General features: G+C 38.7%; 1 protein-coding gene across 1 annotated transcript in view; it reads left to right on the top strand.

Annotated features, from left to right (window-relative positions):
- BABAM2 (BRISC and BRCA1 A complex member 2) overlaps nt 1-19,037 on the top strand; it is a 350,070-nt gene that overhangs the window by 31,050 nt on the left and 299,983 nt on the right. Inside the window, exon 3 of the mRNA XM_037066663.1 lies at nt 11,692-11,768. Coding sequence (XP_036922558.1) covers nt 11,692-11,768 — 77 coding nt within the window. The remainder of the gene's footprint in view (nt 1-11,691; nt 11,769-19,037) is intronic.

Raw genomic sequence — 19,037 nt, 5'->3', positions numbered from 1 at the left:
TTCTGGTACCCCTATAATCCGGATGTTGGAACGTTTAAAGATGTCCTGGAGGTTCCTAAGCCTCTCCTCATTTTTTTGAATTCTCATTTCTTCATTCCTTTCTGGTGGGATGTTTTGTTCTTCCTTCTGGTCCATTCCATTGATTTGAGTCCCAGTTTCCTTTCCATCACTATTGGTTTCCTGTGCATCTCCCTTCATTTCAATCAGTCCAGCCCTCACACGTTCCTCTAATTTGTAACTTTGTTCCTCTAATTTGTGACTATAATCAACCAGTTCTGTGAGCATCCTGATAAATAGTGTCCTGAATTGTGCTTCTGAGAGGCTGGCAATTTCTCGGTCGCTTAGAGTTATTGGCTCTGGGACTTTGAGTTCTTCTTGTGCCATCTTTCGGGTTGTTCGTGCCTGTTCCATAGCAGGATCAGAGCCCTAAAGTGTTCACTAGAACAGGGCGACTCAGTCGCTGGGTTGTGACGTTGTAGGTGGGGGCAGGGTCAAAGAGGGACAATGGCTCTCACTGGTCTTGCAGGGCAACTAAGTTGCTGGGTTGTGACGCTGTATGTGGGGGCGGGGTCAAAGAGGGACTATGGCGTCCTGTCCGCCGCCAGCCTGCCGCCACGGCCCTCACCGGTGCCGCAGTTGCTGCCGTCACCTGGCCCACGCGTTGCGTCCCACTGCACGCGAGTGTGCCACCGCCGTCAGCCCTCGCCCCCTGGGGCCTGCGTGGTCTGTCTCACTGTGCGCGAATATGCGCCCGTGGTCTGCCTCGCACCCCAATTGGTTCCCGTCTGCCTGCGGGCCTGGGTCTGGGGCCCTGTCCTGCCCGACCCTGCTCGCTGCTGGCTCCGCCCCTCTTACCGTCCCCGTTGAACGGTTAGATGTAGTCGGACTTCCGTATAATTCAATTTTCTGTCGTTTGGTTGTGTCTTTGTTTCTCCAAACCTTTGTTGTATTCAAACTTGGTTGTGGAAGAAGGCACAGTGTTTCCACCTATGCCTCCATCTTGGCGGAAGTGTCCATAGCAGCACAATTCACAATAGCCAAGTGCTGGAAGCAACCTAAGTGCCTACTGGTAAATGAGTGGATAAAAAAGCTGTGGTACATTTACATAGTGGAATTCTGTGCAGCAGGAAGAAGGAGCTCTTACCCTTGGTGACAGCATGGATGGAACTGGAGAGCATTATGCTAAGTGAAGTAAGCCAAATAGGAAGCAGTGAAAGACAAATACCATATGATCTTACCTGTAAGTGGAACCTAATCAACAAAACAAACAAGCAAGCAAAATATAGCCAGAGACATTGAAATAAAGAACAAACTGACAATAACCAGAGGGGAGAGGGATAATGGGGGAAAATAGGGGAAGGGGCATCAAGGAACGTGTATCAAGGACACATGGACAAAGCCAAAGGGGGGTAGTTTTGAGGGTGGGAGGCTGGGATGGGTAGGATGGAGGGGTGTGGTGGGATGAAAATGGAGACAACTATACTTGAACAAAAATAAAATGAAGGAAGGAAGGAAAGAAAAAAAAGGAAGGAAGGAAGGAAGGAAAAAAGAAAGAATGAAAGAAAGAAAGAAAGAAAAAATCTGTTTTTTATTTTCCAGGTCAATTTAAGCAGCAGTGGTATCTTTTCATTATCTTTTAATCTATGAACATAGGTCTGCCTTCATTTATTCTTTATTTTCTTCTTAAAGAATAAATAAAGAGTAAATATGTCTTGCTTTCCTTGGAGATATGTTGCGCGTATTTTGCGACATGGATTTACTCGTTTGCTGTTACTTTCAATGGCATCTTTCTAAAAGTTTCTTTCAACCAATTATTGATGGTATGTAGATATACATACAGTGTACTGTTGATTTTTGATGTTCTTTTTCTAGCAACTTTACCAAACATATTATTTCTAATAATGCATCTAAAAATTGAAAAACTTACATACATGCACAGTCATTTTACTTGCAAAAAAGTACAGTTTTAGTTCTTTTCAATATTTATGCCCTTATTTCCACATGCTACTTTTCTTGCTAGGACCTGCAGTACAATGATGAATCAAACTGGTAAAAGCTGGTAGATAGTATTGTCAACTAATGGTCTTTCAACACCAACAGTGCAAAACAGCACAACTGAAATGCAGCACAGCTGTGGAACCTCAGTTGTGATACAGCATGGCTGTGAAATGTTGTATGGCAGCCATGGGGCTAGGCCCCTCTCAGTCTAGATAGCAGTGCTCTGTTCCTTGCTGGTCTGCTCTGCTCTGCTCTGTGGAGACAGCTCCAGTGTTTCAGCTCAGCCAGGGAAACACAGTAGTCAGCCCTCAGTGGAAAAAGAAAAGGTGCTCCAGGACCCAGAGGGGAGATTGCTTTCATAGACAGAAGCACCTGCTCTGGTCTCTGATTGGTTTGCTGTCATGCAAGTGAGGACTCCAAATCCACAGTTGGATTGTTCCAAAGTGGACTTTCCTGATAGGCCAGAATGGAGCTGCACTGATTGGTCAGTGAAGATGTTGATGGAGATATAGCTGCACAGCTCCAATTGTATGGGGAAAGCTTTAGTCTTATTAGTTGAAGTAGGAACTCTTTTATAAGGGCTAGCTCAGAAGACAGAAAGACAGTACCAGGCAGGCAGTTCAGTGCAGTGGCAGGTAGTTCTATGCAGGCTTCTCCGTGAAGTACAGTTTGCAAGAGAGGCCCCTTTCTAGAAATAGCTGCTAGGCTCTGTTTTTTAAAATTTTAGCTCAGTTAGCCACCAGGAGCCCTTCTTCGTAGGTGTCTTCTTCCTCAGGGCCCACAGTATCCTTGTTTCATTTTTTTTACCCCAAAGGGAAAAATTTAACCCTTTGTTATTTAGTTTAAGCTTGCTGTAGGTTTTTTTTTGTAGATGGTCTTTAATATATTAAGGAAGTTCCTTTTTTATCCTCGTTTGCAAAGAGTTTTTAAAATCATGAATGGATGTGTAATTTTATCCAACATATTTATTGAGGTAATACTATTAATCTTCTCTTTTACTCTGTTAACAGAGTGAATTCAATGCACACATTAAAAAGAAAACTTAAACATTAATGACCTAAGCATCTGTCTCAAAAATTAAAAGATTTTCCTCCTCCTAGTTAACTGTTAGAACCCATCATTCCTACTGAATTAGTGCTTAATCTAAACCACATATCTGGTGTAGGAACACTTGCTAACATTGAAAAATACTCCCTACTCTAAAGTAGATTGGGGATCGATCATCTCTAAATGGAGATACAGCATAGAAACTGGGAATAACTGTTGATGCCACATGAACTGACAAACACATTTAAAAAATACTTTATTTTTATAATTTTAAAAACATTGTTGGCTAAGTCACTTACTTTGGTAATGGCATTTTGAAATCTTATGCTAAGTATTGAACCATCACTTTCTAGGAAGGGCCTAGAAATAAATTTCAGGCTTAGAGAATATATTTGGTATATCAGAAACACATGCCATCAAGTGGGTAGTTCCATTCTCCTGGAAAACAATGTAAAAAAAAAGACTGCCATAGTGCAGTTGTGCTGCCCATTTTATACATTATTTAGGTAGACGTTAGGATAGCCTCTATCAGTCTTCTAGCTTCCTTATGGCTGTGTTTCAGTGTAGAAACTGTGATAATTTTAACCTGATTTAATCTGAGTGGAATCATTAATGATAGATTTAAATCAGGAAAAATGAATTAATTCTGTAAAATGAAAATGTGGTGACTATCAGGTAACAATAATTCACTCCAATTTGTGACCTAATAGTTATTTAACAAACAGTTATTGGTCATAGAGCCTGTTTTTCTTCCACCGACACCTGCTGCTTTAGGTTGCCAAAGCTGAAGACTTCCTTCTCAGCTGATGTTGAATAGTTAGTTAAGCACAAACGTCATTATCAAGAAAACAGGAAGTTGTGTAGGAGAACAAGCCAAATGGTAAATTAATACTCAGGGGAGAGGAAACTGACGCAGACTCAGGGAAGGAACCCTGCACTAATCTACTTTGTGATTTTTTGATGGCTTGAGGAATAGATAGGGTTTAAAATATATTTTTTTCCAGAAAATACATCAAATGATTGGTTCAGCATTAAATTAGAAAGCACATATTTTGCTTGTATTTTGCATTGTCTAAAAAATGCTGATGTCTTAAAGGTTGTATTCTATCTTTTTTAGCTGTGTTAATCCAGATTAATTCTTGGTTGTCATTAAAATCATATAAAGTGTAGTTAAATTGCCAGCTTTTCCCCTTTATATTTGTACTTTAATAATATGAGTCAGATCTCAGTAACTAGGACCAAGTAATGTTTTTTTTTTTTAGATTTTATTTATTATTTTTTAGAGAGAGGGGAGGGGAAGGAGAAAGAGAGGGAGAGAAACATCAATGTGTGATTGTCCCTCCTATGCCCCCAACTGGGAACCTGACCGAAACCAGGTATATTCCCTGACTGGGAATCAAACTGGTAATTTGCAGTCTTGAGATTTGCAGTCCTTTGGTTCACAGGCCTGCACTCAATCCACTGAGCTATGCCACCCAGGGCCCAAGTAATGTTTGAAAGAGGATTCAAATCCAAATTTACCTGTCACTATTAAAGAATTTGCTAAATAAATCAGTAGTGTCAATATTGTAGAGCCTATTTAAGCCTAAGTTATGAGAACCTGTTCCTTCTTTTGCATCATTGATTTACATGTATAGAGGTCTTCTACACATTACTGTTAAGTCATTTTCTTCTCATTAAAATGCATGTGGTAGAGCACCTTTTTTTTGCACTATTTGCCCCCTTTTACTTTTCATTATTATAGGTACTTAATAAAATAGCTTTTGTTGAAAAATCATAATTCACATTTTTTACTAGGTTTCACCTTTAGTTATTGAGAAATGATTTAGTGTAGTGGTTAAGGAAATGACCTGGCACCAGACAGCCTGGGTTTGGATTCCAATTTTGTCACTTACTAGCACATATCTTCTATGTGCCTCAGTTTCCTCATTTGTTAAATGGAGGTAATAATAGCACCTATCTCTGAAGGTTACTGTGGACTTAAACAATTTAATTTAATTAAAGAACTTAGAATAGTGCCTGCCACATAGTAAGTGCTCAACGAATATTAGCTGTTGGTTGTTATTATTTATTGTGAAAAGAATAATTTTAGTTAATGACTTTAAAGAACATGTACAGCTCTTCAAAGGGACAACCTTTCACAAATAATTACACGTTTACCTTTCTTGGAATGGAGAATGAGAGCATCTTGCCAGTTGCGATTATATCATAAATTTTTTGGCACAAAAGGTGCACAGGACTGGGAGTCAGGGTGTTTGCATTCACTGGTTGGATATCCACATCCTGGACACTGGCGCTAGATGCCGGAGATTTAAAGACGATTTAAAGATGGCTGGGTCCGGGGCACTAAGATGTGGCCCAAGCCCTGGAAGTGATTTCCATTCCTAGTGTTCTCACCGAGAACACTATGAGACCCTCTGTGCTTCTTGTCGTCTGTAAAATGACACTTTCTAGGTTTAGTTTGTAATTATAAATACACACTAAAATTTCATCAGTGTTGGGTGCTTAGCACTCGCTAAATGCTGCACTAAGACATTTAAAAAAGTATAAAATAGTTCTTGGCACCAAGAATCTTATGATCTGGTTGGGAAAACAGACTACAGTTACAAGATAGGTAATAATATTGGCAGTTGTGTGATTAGATGTGAGGTAAGAAACCAAATGGATGAGAGTATGTGGGGTTATTTTATTTAGCATTTTATTTTATCGATGGTGAGCTTCAGTTTTTGTTGTGAAGTACAAGGCTAAACTGCCTGATTTGATGCTATCAGGAATTTCCACTTGATACTTTCCATTTGGATGATCTGTAGTGACGGCTTAGCTCCTTTTGTTCTCCCACTTTAAAATAGTGCATTTCCAGTGTATTGAGGCAGTTAGAATTTAGTAAAAGATAATTTTTTAGAGAATAGTTCTTCATCCAAAAATCTTTTTCATTGTGATGCCAAGATGTGTTTTTTGTTCTTGTCATTGCTGTAAACTCAGCACCTAGCACAGTGCCTGACATATAGTAAGCACTCAGCAAATAGCAGAGGGACAAATTTGAAATCACATTTGAATTACCAGCAGTTTTAAATCATTGAAAACTGATTTTTAAAAGTTACTCAATTGGTAATACTGGCTTTTTTTTTTTAATTTTATTTATTTATCTTTAGAAGGAGAGAGGGAGAGAAACATCAATGTATGGTTGCCTTTTGTGCGTCCCCTGCTGGTAGTTAGCCTGCAAGGAACCGGCCTGCAACCCAGGCATGTGCCCTGACTGGGAATCAAACCGCGATCCTCTGGTTCGCAGGCCCGCGCTCAATTCACTGAGCTACGCCAGCCAGGGCCCGTAATACTGGCTTTTTAAGTCATAGATCTAACTGTATGGTAGGACGAGTTGCCACAATACAGATAAAGTTTTACTGAAGTTGGTAACTTTTTACTTAGTAGCATTTTCATACTTGTGTAAGGAAATGACTTTCTAGATGAGTGAACTTTCCTATTCTGTTAGTTACCTGTTACTGACATCTGAGGGCAACTTCACACCACACTGCCAGAATTCTGACACAGAGAAACTGGGAGGCACAATGAATGCTAGAAATGTGAAGTTTCTGTTACCACAATGTAAAGACTTACATACTGACGGCTCTTTATCAGTGAATTGCCTGCATTCTTTCCTTCTGAAAAGGAGTGGAGCACTTTTGGAGAAAGATAAATCAAGCAGTTGTAGCCATGTTTCCTTAGTCAAATATAAAAAGGATGTATTTAGCTTTAAAATATTTATATAATTACAAAATAGTTTGTTAATTATGAAAATCAAAACAATACAGAAAGGCAATCGAAGAAAGTTGTAAAAATCGCCCCAAATCCCGCTACATTTTGGTGATTCTTCTGAAATCTGTTTACGTACATAAGAGTGTACATACATAGATCATCTTTTCCATGAATGCACACCACACGATTTATGTGTGTGTTTTTCAGTCTTTTTTTAACCCATGCCCTTTTTTGCTTAACAGAGAAAGTCATGCCCTCCTTCAGTGTGATTTGAGATTTCACAGTAAGTTAAATAACATGACCAAAACCAATTTTAGATAGAGGTAATTGAAGAAGAAACATTTTAGTTTAATCTTAAAAGAACCTTTAGGTACCACGACATTGACTTTTCCCCCATAAACCTACTTGTCCTATGTACTATGGAAGATAGAGCTTACCAGATCTTTTAAATAATTTGCTCCATATTTTATTGGAGCAGAGGCTGGTGATCTGTAGGAGAGAGAGTCCTGCTGATGGAAGCTTGGCCTTTCCTCTGTTGCCTTGAACAGTTTAGATCTTGGTCCCAAATTTGTAATTCTTCTAATTTTAATATTTTAATTTGGTTATACCCTTTGGGGAGTATTACCTTCATCCCCACCCCCATTCCAAGTGAGTGATCTTACCACTAAGTGTGTTATATTTAGAGAGTATGTATTTTGGCTAGCCCACCATTAGTCTGGCTCTGCTTCCATATAAGATTTGGTTATCATCTCACACCTTATACCAGCGATTTTCAACCTGTGTGCCACAAGAATTTTTCTTTTTTTTTTTTAAGGCAGGAAGAGGGGGAGGAGGGAAGAGAGGGCAGTGGGTGGAGAGAGCAAGAGAGAGCTAGCGCATGCGCATTTATTTGTTCCAGTTATTCATGCATTCATTGGTTGATTATTTTATGTGTCTCAGGGATTGAACCAACCCTGGTGTGTCATTTTGGTGCTTTAACCAACTGCTCTACCTACTTGGATAGGAAAACCTCCTCACCCCAGTCACTCAGTGTAACTCCTGTTTTATTGCAGCACCCTGTTTTATTTTCTTCCTAGCATTTAGCAGTCGCAAACCATCTTTATTTATTTGTCTCTTGTGTATAGTATTTTTTTTCTTCCCTTGCCAGAATTACAGTTCCATGAGACTGTAGATCTTGTCTGTCTTACCCACCCTGTATTCCTGACAGTTAGGACAATGCCCAGTAAAGTTTATTGAAGTGAAAAAAATCAGTGAATTAGTCACTCAGAGGAAGAGATGAACCCTTTTACACCCTGGGGTGGCTGGAACCAGCATTACAAATAGTGAGACAGGAGGGTGAAGGGACACAGCACCAGAACACTTTTCCAGGCCTGATTAAAGCCTAAAGTAAATAGTGTAAAATGTGGCTCAATAGTGAAAGTAACACTTCAGAACTGTTCATTACCTTAAGAGATAAATAATTTGATCTTCACCCAAAAGATACTTGATTATGATATTTTTTATTAAAATTATATTAAAGCATTGATTCAATATAAGAAAAAATTCTCACTTTCTTGTAGGGTCATTTCTCAATACACAGATTCTACAAAATAAGGTCAAATCCAAGAGAAGAACAAAGGAAATCCCATAGTGATAACTGTGCAGGAGCCGGCCTGCAGAGCAATCATTCAAGCAATTTATAAATTGCTTTCAATTATAATAAATTATAATTTATTATTATAAATAATAATTTTAAAATAATATTATTTAAATAATAATAAATTTTGATTATTTATATTATATAAATTGATATTTGATTATACTTTACATTTTGTAATGCCATAGTTATTTTCTGTGTTTTCAAGTAACTATATCCTATGGGCTAGACAAGATTATACTATAGAGGAATTATTTTACGTAATAAAATGTGCTCTGCAGAATGTTTAATATTGATAAATAAAGGAGAATATGTTCTTAAAACTTGTGGAAAACTAAAATACATTAGTATGCAATTGCTAATGCAACTTTGCTGTGTTGTGTTTCTGTTGGCTGGTAAAGATAAAGAGGAACAGCTAACCTAGTGATTTATATTAAATACATCTGAGTTAATGTTTCTGTCTTGTTCTTTCCTCTTTCACATTCAGATAGTTTGGGGGGGAAATAGTAAATTTAATGTGAGGTCTGAGTTAGATATTTTTAAAGCCAGCATTTCTCAAATTTTTTTCCAAATGGCTGTTGCCCTTCCAAGTGGCCATCTTGGGAAGTTGTGCCTTTTCCCCGGCAGTGCTGCCTTTCTGTCGCCTACTTTTGTGGGCTCTGTTTCAGAAATGTTTCGTAGCACGCTTTGGAATTATGGAAGAAAATTAGCTGCCTTGCTCTATTTTATAAATTAAAAACCTCTCTTTAGAAAACTAAATGAAGACATTTAGTAACTCCTCAATCTTCATATCAGTATTTTATTAGTTTATGAAGTCAATACTGCTGTTAAACAGTTGAAGTTACAACTTGTAAGATCGTGAAAGATATCTCATGAAAGTAAATCTGTATAAAGAACAAAGGACATTGTATAACTTTGTGAAGTAATAGATTAAAAAAATGCCAAGCTGTCAAGACCTGGGTGACTAACTTGCTGCCCTTTTAAATTTGAATTGTGGACTTCCACCAAGATGGAGGCATAGGTGGAAACACTGTGCCTTCTCCCACAACCAAGTTTGAATAAACAAAGGTTTGGAGAACAAAGACACAGCCAAAGAACAGAAAATTGAATTATACGGAGGTCCGAAACGACAAACCGTTCAACTGGGACCGTAAGAGGGGTAGAGCCAGCAGTGGAGCAGGGTCGGGCAGAAAAGATCCCCAGACCTAGGCGCGCAGGCAGCCCGGACCCAGTCGGGGTGCAGGGCAGACTGACCATGGTTGCACATTCGAGCACAGTGAGACGGGTCACGCAGGCTCCAGAGGGTGAACCCAGTGATGGAGGGCTGACAGCGGTGGCACACTCACGTGCAGTGGGACGAAACGCGTGGGCCCGGTGACGGTGGCAGCTGCGGCACCAGTGGGGGCCGAGGCGGCAGACGGGACGCCATTCTTCCTCTTTGACCCCGCCCCCACATACAACATCACAACCCAGCGACTTAGTTGCCCTGTTCTAGTGAACACCTTAGGGCTCTGGTCCTGCTAGGGAACAGGCACGAACAGCCCAAAAGATGGCACAAGAAGAATTCAAAGTCCCAGAGCCAATAACTCTAAGCAACCGAGAAATTGCCAGCCTCTCAGAAGCACAATTCAAGACACTGTTTATCAGGATGCTAACAGAACTGGTAGATTATAGTCACAAATTAGAGGAACCTATGAAGGCTAAACTAATTGAAATGAAGGGAGATGCATAGGAAACCAATAGCGATGGAAAGGAAACGGGGACTCAAATCAATGGAATGGACCAGAAGGAAGAACAAAACATCCCACCAGAAAGGAATGAAGAAATGAGAATTCAAAAAAATGAGGAGAGGCTTAGGAACCTCCAGGACATCTTTAAACGTTCCAACATCCGGATTATAGGGGTACCAGAAGGGGGAAAGAAACAGCCACGAGTGGAAAACTTATTTGAACAAATAATAAAGGAGAACTTCCCCAGTCTGGCAAAGGAAATAGACTTCCAGGAAATCCAGGAAGCTCAGAGAGTCCCAAAGAAGTTGGACCCAAGAAGGAACACACCAAGGCACATCATAATTACATTAGCCAAGACTAAAATGAAGGAGAGAATCCTAGAAGCAGCAAGGGATAAGGGGACAGTCACCTACAAAGGAGTACCCATCAGACTGTCAGCGGATTTCTCAAAAGAGACCTTACAGGCAAGAAGGGGCTGGAAAGAAGTATTCCAAGTCATGAAATCCAAAGACCTACAGCCAAGATTGCTTTATCCAGCAAAGCTTTCATTTAGAATGGAAGGACAGATAAAGTGCTTCTCAGATAAGGTCAAGTTCAAGGAGTTCATCATCACCAAGCCCTTATTATATGAAATGTTAAAGGGACTTATCTAAGAAAAAGAAGATGAAAAATATGAACAGTGAAAGGACAGCAAACTCACAGTTATTAACAACCACACCTAAAACAAAAGCAAACCAAGAGGACAGCTAGATCAGGAGTGGAACCATAGAAATGAAGAAGACATGGAGGGTTAGCAACAGGGGAGAGGGAGGAGGAGAAGTGGGGAGAAGGTACAGAAAATAGCATAGATAGTAGGTAGAAAATAGTGGGGAGGGCAAGAATAGTGGGGGAAATACAGAATCTAAAGAACTTGAGACACGTGGTTATAAACTAAGGGGGGGAGAATGGAGGGGGAGGGAGTGTGTGGGTGGAGGCAAATGAAGGGGGGAATAGAACAACTGTAATGGTATAATCAATAAAATATATTTTAAAGAAATTTTGTATTGAATCTGAGCCTGAGCACAGCACACTGTGCTCTCCTGCAGAGGTGAGGAAGCACCCTGCGTGCCTTCAGGGAAGGAGAGGAAACCCTCTGGTACCGGGAAAAGGCCAGGAGTGGGCTCTTTTAATACTAACTGAGTGAAAGCTAATGGCCTATATTTTAAATATGACTGTAACATTACTCTTGTTTTACCATCCTTGGCATCAAAGACTGCAGACCTGTTTTGGGTGATATACCTATGTGGAAAGAGGGATACGCTTCTTGGAGAGAAATAGTTGAAGCAGTGTTGGTGTTTGTTCTTAGAAGGCGAGGTAAATGAATAATTTGGTTTAGGGCAAGTCTTGGCCTTCATGACCACTATGGGCTTTTATTTTGCTTTGTAAGCCAGTATTTTAATCTTCTATTTATAAGATCACTTTTTATTTACTCTGTTAAATATCTTAAATATGTGAGATTAAGAAAAACCCTTTTCCTTTTTTTAAAAGCTGCACATCATTGACTCCTGGACCCAACTGTGACCGATTTAAACTGCACATACCCTATGCTGGAGAGACATTAAAATGTAAGTAAATGATGACTATTTTACTGAAAATATAGATTACAGAAATTGTTTTGAGTGTTTAGTTATTCTTCAGACGATCCCTGTATTTAAGTAATGCGTTTATGCTTCTGTTTTCTGACTTACTGATTTTAGGTATTACTTTTAGTAGCTTTTGAGTTCCTGCTCTGATACATGAGGCATCAGCCTATTTTCACTGCATCCTTTATCTCTCTCTTCTCCTCCTCTTTAACATAACTGTTATCACCAGTATTGGTTCTTGTGTTGGTTGCCCTGTAGCTTTAAAACATTTTTTTTAAATGATCATTTTAAGCACTGTGTTGTACAGCTAAATGAATAGCACGTAAAATTCCTAGTGATGGCTGGCAGAATTAGCACTGTTATACTTAAGCACAATCTCTGCGCAGTGATGATGAGCACTAAGGATGCTTTTCTTTAGTTTGCCGTTAACCATAGTGTCTTTTGGCCCCCCACGTTATAAGACGAAGATTTTAGCTCCTGCTCTTCCTTCCATCCCTCTCCCTTCACCTCCCAACTTTTGTTTTCTGTTGTTTTCTTTTTGCATTGTCAAGATTGGTAACTTACTATAGATTCTAAATCTTCAATTGTCTTCTGGTCTTTGTTTATAAATTGCTTGAATGATTGCTCTACAGGCTGGCTCCTGCACAGTTATCACTATGGGATTTCCTTTGTTATTCTCTTGGATTTGACCTTGTTTTGTAGAATCTATGTATTGAGAAATGTTTTGTAGAATTGCAGCTTGGTAAGTAGGTTAACCCTTTATCTTGCTGGAACATAGTCTCAAATAACTTGCTCAGATTCCACATCTCTGTCCGCCCCTCCACCTTTCCTGCTCCCACCTTTCTTGTAGCTCTTCTCATACTTTTTATTACCTCAGTCATAATTAGGCATCTTAATTTCCAAGAGCTCTTTCTTGCTCTTGCTCTTTGTTTCTTTTTCACAACATCTTGTTCTTATTTTATGACTACAGTATCTTAAAAGTTTGCAAAGGATATATATATATTTTTTCTGTTTTCTGAATTATCTTAATTTCTCCCTTGGGCTATATTTTTGTTTTTTTTTCATCTTTTTTCTCTCTGTTATTTTATAGCCTTTTCTCAAATAAAAGGTGCTTTTGGCTTGTCCATTTATATTTAAGACAGACAATAAAACTCTGACTGGGACTTCTGTATAGGCCAGGCTTACTGAGTATATGGGCTAAGGGTGGACCAGCTGTGAGTTCAAGGGACCCCTATGTGTCACAGTTTAGAGCTTAACTGTTGTAGCTTTCCCTCGAAGAGTTTGTTCTATTTCTTTAGGAAATCCTCTGTGTTTTTTTTCTTGGGTTACACATCTGGCCACCATGGCATTTTGGGGGGTGAATGGGTATTACGGATGAAAAAACCAGATTCCACCCTATGGAAAGTGACTTCATGGGGTGATCTGATCATAACTTCCTAATGTTTCAATTATTTTTTAAAAAGTTCAGTTATAATTGATATACACTATTATTTTATATTAGTTCCAGGTGTATAGAATTGTGGTTAGTCATTTACCCAAGTCTGGTGTCCACCTGGCACCATACATAGTTATTGCAACTATTTTCAACATAGTTATTGACTACTTGCCCTATGCTGTACTTTACAGTCCCACGACTATTTTGTAACTACCAATCGGCACTTCTTAATCCCTTCACCTTTTTCACCCAGCTCCCCAACCTTTCTCCCTTCTGTCAGTCTTTTCTATGAATCTGTTACTCTGTTTCTGTTTTGTTTGTTCATTTAATTCGTTCACATATAAGTGAAACCGTATGGTATTTGTATTATTCTGTTTGACTTACTTCACTTAGTCGTGCCCCAAGCCTATAACACTCTCATGTTGTCACAAATCGTTAGAGTTCATTCTTTTTCATGGCTGAGTAATATTCTACTGTGATATCTATGTAGTACCTCTCCTTTATCATCCATTGATAAGTACTTTGGTTGCTTCCAAAGCATATCTTGGCTTTTGTAAATAATGCTGGTTCCATATGCACTTGAAAAGAATGTATATTCTGCAGCTTTGGGGTGAAATGCCCTAAAAATATTAATTAGAGTAATCCAGTCTAAAGCGCCATTTAGGCCGATAACTTCTTTATTGTGAAGGGTTTTAAGCCAGCTTTGTCTGTTGTTCTTGTGCATCTAGGTTAACACACCTTTGAAATACCTCTAATTAGGGTACCTCTAATAGGGCTCTCTCTCTCAAGAGAGCCCATAATTGTATTAAGTATCCTGTAATCCAATCCTCTTCTTGCTTTCTTCAGTCTTCCTTATGTACCCTCCTTAATTTCCAATGCATGAAAGAGGCTGCAAAACCGTTGTTCTGCAGAAGCATTTGAGTTCTTGCTCCCTGGCATATGTTGTCACTTTGGCTCAAATAAACTCATAAAAATTCTCCATGGGTTTGGCTGTTTCTTATGTTGACAGTAAATAGATTATTCCCTATGGAGCTTTTAATTATAAATTTCCCTGTTCTTAGCCTTGTGTCTCATTCTTGCCTTTCCTTACCCTGGATGACCGCAAGTTTTTATGGATTTACCAGGACAGATGGCTTCCTCCTCATCAGTGGCCCCTTCCTCACATTATTGCAGCCAGAGCTTTCTCTGCCTGGTCTCATCAATACCGATCTTCCGTCTGCATTCTGCCTTCCAGGAATTTGTTGAAGTGTCTCATCTACCGATTGCTCCTCTCTCCTCTTCCTCTTCATTCTCCTATTGTTTTGGAGTTTTATCTTCCCGTTTTTTTCACTTAATCATTTAATGGGAGGTTGGGTCTAGCATTAATTGTAGTATACAACTTTATTAAGTTTTTCATTAAATCCCATTGTATGGTTTAAATTATCATTTCAACCAACGTGGAATTCAAACTATTTAGAGCTTATGGTAATTAAATTTCCTACTTTTAAACTCAATGAAGTTAGAGAAGGAGGCTGTTTTGTTTATTAAATTATATTTTGTCCCTAGCACAGTTAAGATATTCAATTAAGTATTTGTTGAAGAAATGAAATGAATTCATGCATAAATTAATGAATTTTAGGATAGGGATTTTTGTTAGTTGAAATATACCGTTATAGAGAATGTGACATTCTGTTAGTTGTATCAGTCTTTTGCCAACAGAAATTCAGTTTTTAGAAGTTATTTATTATACAAGGAATTTGTAATTGGAACATTGCACTTAAAAGTTCAGAAAACAGGAAGGACATACAGTACTGTACAGATTTGGAGGCTGTATCAAATTTGTCTTTATATATTTTACTCTACTTGTTCAAAGCAGATTAGTGAAAATAGCATGTAACTCAATTTTATATTTCAGAATATTTTATATATTAGAAAACAGTTCTTCTACAAATGTTTCGTCTGTGCATAAAGGAACTTTTGTGTAGGTAATGGTAGTGAGACTGAAAGACAAAGGGGAGAGTATATTTCTACCCATGAATTCATGAATTGATTCCTACAAAATTACCCACATTCAAAATGAAATAATTGAAATAAGAAGGACCAGTAAATTGTGGTACCTCAGAAATGATGTTGTTTCCTCAGCTCTTTTAATGTGAAGAGATAGTTCTTCAGTATTGGCACAGTGAAATTCGAGTTACTAATTTGTGTAAGAGTCTTACGGAAAATCATCAAAGGATATTCGAATTTAAGAGAAGTCCTTGAATTTCATGATTGTAGAAGAGACAACTGGTACTTACTTAAAGAGGATTGAAAAAGTGCAAATTCAATGATCCAGGTTAATTTAAATAAAATGTATGTTAAAGTCTAGGATGGTGCCACTAAAGTGAGTGAAAATTTACCAGTTACAGCAAAATTCACAGAGGAAGACCACTGAGCTTCATATAAATGCATATTTGTAAAAATAATTACCCTAGTCATGATGTATACGGCACTTAATTCTTTTCTTTTAAGATTTAATTTAATTTATTTTTAGAGAGAAGGGAAGGGAGGGAGAACAAGAGGGAAAGAAACATGATATGTGAGAGATACATCAGTCAGTTGCTTCTCGAATGTTCCCCAACTGTGGTTCTGGCCCACAACCCAGGCATGTGCCCTGACTGGGAATTGAACTGCTGACCCTTCGGTTCTCAGGCCGGCACTCAATCCACTGAGCCACACCAATCAGGGCTATAGCGCTTAATTCTTGAGGAAACTGTGTTTGGGTTTTTGTGTACCCTGTTGAACTAGGGCAGGGAATAGGCTGTTTTGCTCATCTTTTACTTCCAGTCTCTGTTGCCCTGCCCTGTATCCAGAGGGGCCCTTTGCGTGTTTGTGGGACGAATGAAGCATGTTCACTCCTCGGATCTGGCAGTGATGAGGTCTGATGAGGTTCAGAACTCTGAAGCATTCTCAATATTACGAATTTGTTGGCTAACACTATATAACTATAAAGAGAGGTTATTGAATGACTGTAAGTTATATCAAGCAAGTCTGTAGCTGGTAAAGCATATGGTTTGCTAACCTAGGTTTCAAAATTAAAATGATCTTTTGTTAAAAATTTCTGTTTTTTATACTAACAATTTACTTTAATCAGGACTGTTTGGTTATGAGAAACCCATTGGAACAAACATAAATTAAAGAGGTTTTTGTTTGTCTTTATAAGAAATTAAGTGAATCCCATGGTGCCCAAGGGTGGGAAGTGTAGCCAGTTCTCATATGCACTAGAATCAGGGACTCTGGATGGAGGACATCGTAGAAACCAGTGTCTTTGTCTTTGTCTGTCTGCATCTTTCTCCTCCATCTTATTCTACGGTCATTATATTCACTTTATTCCGCACGCCCCCCACCCTGATTTCCTGAGTCCTTTTAAGGGGTGACTCAGTTCAAGGCCACTGGAAATTGCCTGTGTTCTTGGAATCTAAATTGCTGGGGGAGGGTGTCTGGCCTGATTGGCAGCTTGAGCTGGGTGTCCATTTGTGATCCAGGAGTTCCAGGTATCAGCTTGGTTCCTAGAGGCCAGTTCAGCACAAGCTCAGCATGGACTTGGGCAGGGACCCAGAGAGGCTTCTATTCCAGTGTCACAGGAATTATTAGAGGGCTTCCAAGAGAAACTGTAGACATTTTTCACTCTGTCTTTAATAATAGATATGATAACGTTTTATCATCTGAGAGGAATGATGAATATTTCAAAGCCATTTGTAACAGACTGACGAAGTCATACCAAAACATTACCGCCAAAGGTTCTGAAGTTGACTATTCCAGAGGAAAAGCTTTCATTCAGAGGAGAAACTGAAAAAAAAAAGTGTATGATTTGGGCAATACATTTTTGCCCATGTTCTCAGAAGAGCAGTGTCCAATTACTGTTCATTTCTGAGACTCTGATAATACATCACTGAATTTAATTTTTTTTGAGAATGATTACAACAAAATGAAACCCATTTTTGAAATGCTGTTTAAATGGAATGCACCATTCAATTAAACGATGGTCAAACATATACAGAAGTTCAAGAACTTCTGCTTTACCGAATTTTGAAATCACTTTCATTTTGATCCTCCCAGGTGGTTTGGCTGCTCCGTGTGCGCGCATACACGCATTAGCACAGTGCTCCTTGCATCTCAGGTCTCTTACCCAGTGCTCTGTCTTGGCCAGTCAGTGTAGTAAAATCTGATCGCACTTTGTCGATCACTCTAAAAACTTACCCAGCAGCTCTGTGTAGACACACTCAAGGGCTCGACACTGATGGCTGGCAGGCAGACCGAACTCGCCACACTGGTAGCCCGAATGGCCCAGTGGAGAAGTTTGTTGCATCAGCTGGAAGAGACGCTGAAGCTCTGTTGAGTTAGTCTTATCAAAGTAAGAGTAACTTTGCACTTTGTTTGGTGTATTATGATACCTTTTATTTTGAACTTTGGCCAATATTTCAAAAGCTGGCTGCTGCGGCTGTAGCTGTTGGCAGTTTTGTTGGGATGACAGTGTTATTTTATGAAAAATTCCCTGTATTGTTTAAAATAAATGATCTGTTTGGAAAATGTTAACCGACTGATTGTTTTGCTTAAACCCGTTCTCCCTTACCTTCATCATTTACTGACTGAGTCCCTCAGCCTAATGTCCACCACCTGCCATTTCGGCCTCTCATTCCCCCTCCTGCGTGGGAACTCAGTTAACACACCATCCAAGACACACAAGTGATTTGCAAGTTGTACTTGTCAAATTCCCTGCTTTTTCTGTTTCTGCTTTTTCTGTTTCTGCTTTTGTTCACACTGTTTCAGCTTCAGTTGGACCAACCAGGAAGTAATAACACAGCTCATTTTGTTTTGTCACATTGGGTTCTTCATTTGCACTCACAAATCTGCGCTCTAATCATGGATGTGCTCTCAGGGCCTCTTTGGCCACCACCCCTCTCGTCTCCCAGGTCATCTGCAGGGAGAGCAGGAGTTGACGTTCTTCCTGCGACTTGTAATAGTTAAGTAAAAAGTTGGACACTATGTCAGCAGACTTAGTGTTTTGCATCATGCTGAGAGGCATTATAATTTCCTTGGTAGCATAGTTCATTTTACTTTATTTTTATCTTTTCAAAGGATTCATTTACTTAAAGATTATTATGTAGCATTCAAGGTATTTTTAGAGACTAATTAGGGAGGCTGGTCACCTTTGATTTAGTGAATGTTCTAAAAAAATGCTCATTGAAAGGCAAGTAAAAAGTGCTAATTTTGTGGATTAGACATTATCTCTGCTTTAGATTTTGAGGATTCCTTTGTTCTGGTGTTTCAGAGTATTTTATTTTCTTGGAATTCATGGAATGTTTGAAAAAAAATTTTAAGACTAGCAGTTAATATTAAAGTGAGCCTAGTTATAGGCTCACAGCCGGTTATTGCTGACTACATATATAAAAATAAATGAATAAATCTGGCTTTGACACTGATTATAATTTATTAAAATATGACTGATAAATTGCTAAACTAACTGAGCATTTATTTTGTAAAAAGTTAGGTTTACTTATATACATTATATCTCATTTAATCACACAGTAATTCTGAGACACAGATTTGTATCCCATTTTTTAATATTAACTTTATTGAGGTATAATTTGTGTATAATACAATGTACCTATTTTAGTTGTACAATTACATAAAAACTGTGGCACATGTAAGCACCTATATTAATTACTACACCGCAGTCAAATATGTAATATTTTCATCCCCCAAAGATCTAGAGCATTTCCTTCCTTCCATAAGTCACTACCTCCCTACCCTCCAAGCTTTTATCCTCTTTGAAATTAAAAAAGTTTTTTCTGTTT

This window comes from Sturnira hondurensis, unplaced genomic scaffold, assembly GCF_014824575.4.
Source record: "Sturnira hondurensis isolate 20B ecotype Veracruz unplaced genomic scaffold, ASM1482457v3 Scaffold0016663, whole genome shotgun sequence".
Taxonomy (NCBI): domain Eukaryota; kingdom Metazoa; phylum Chordata; class Mammalia; order Chiroptera; family Phyllostomidae; genus Sturnira; species Sturnira hondurensis.
Note: the sequence above shows the minus strand (reverse complement) of the source record. Positions and strands in the feature narration are given on the sequence as shown.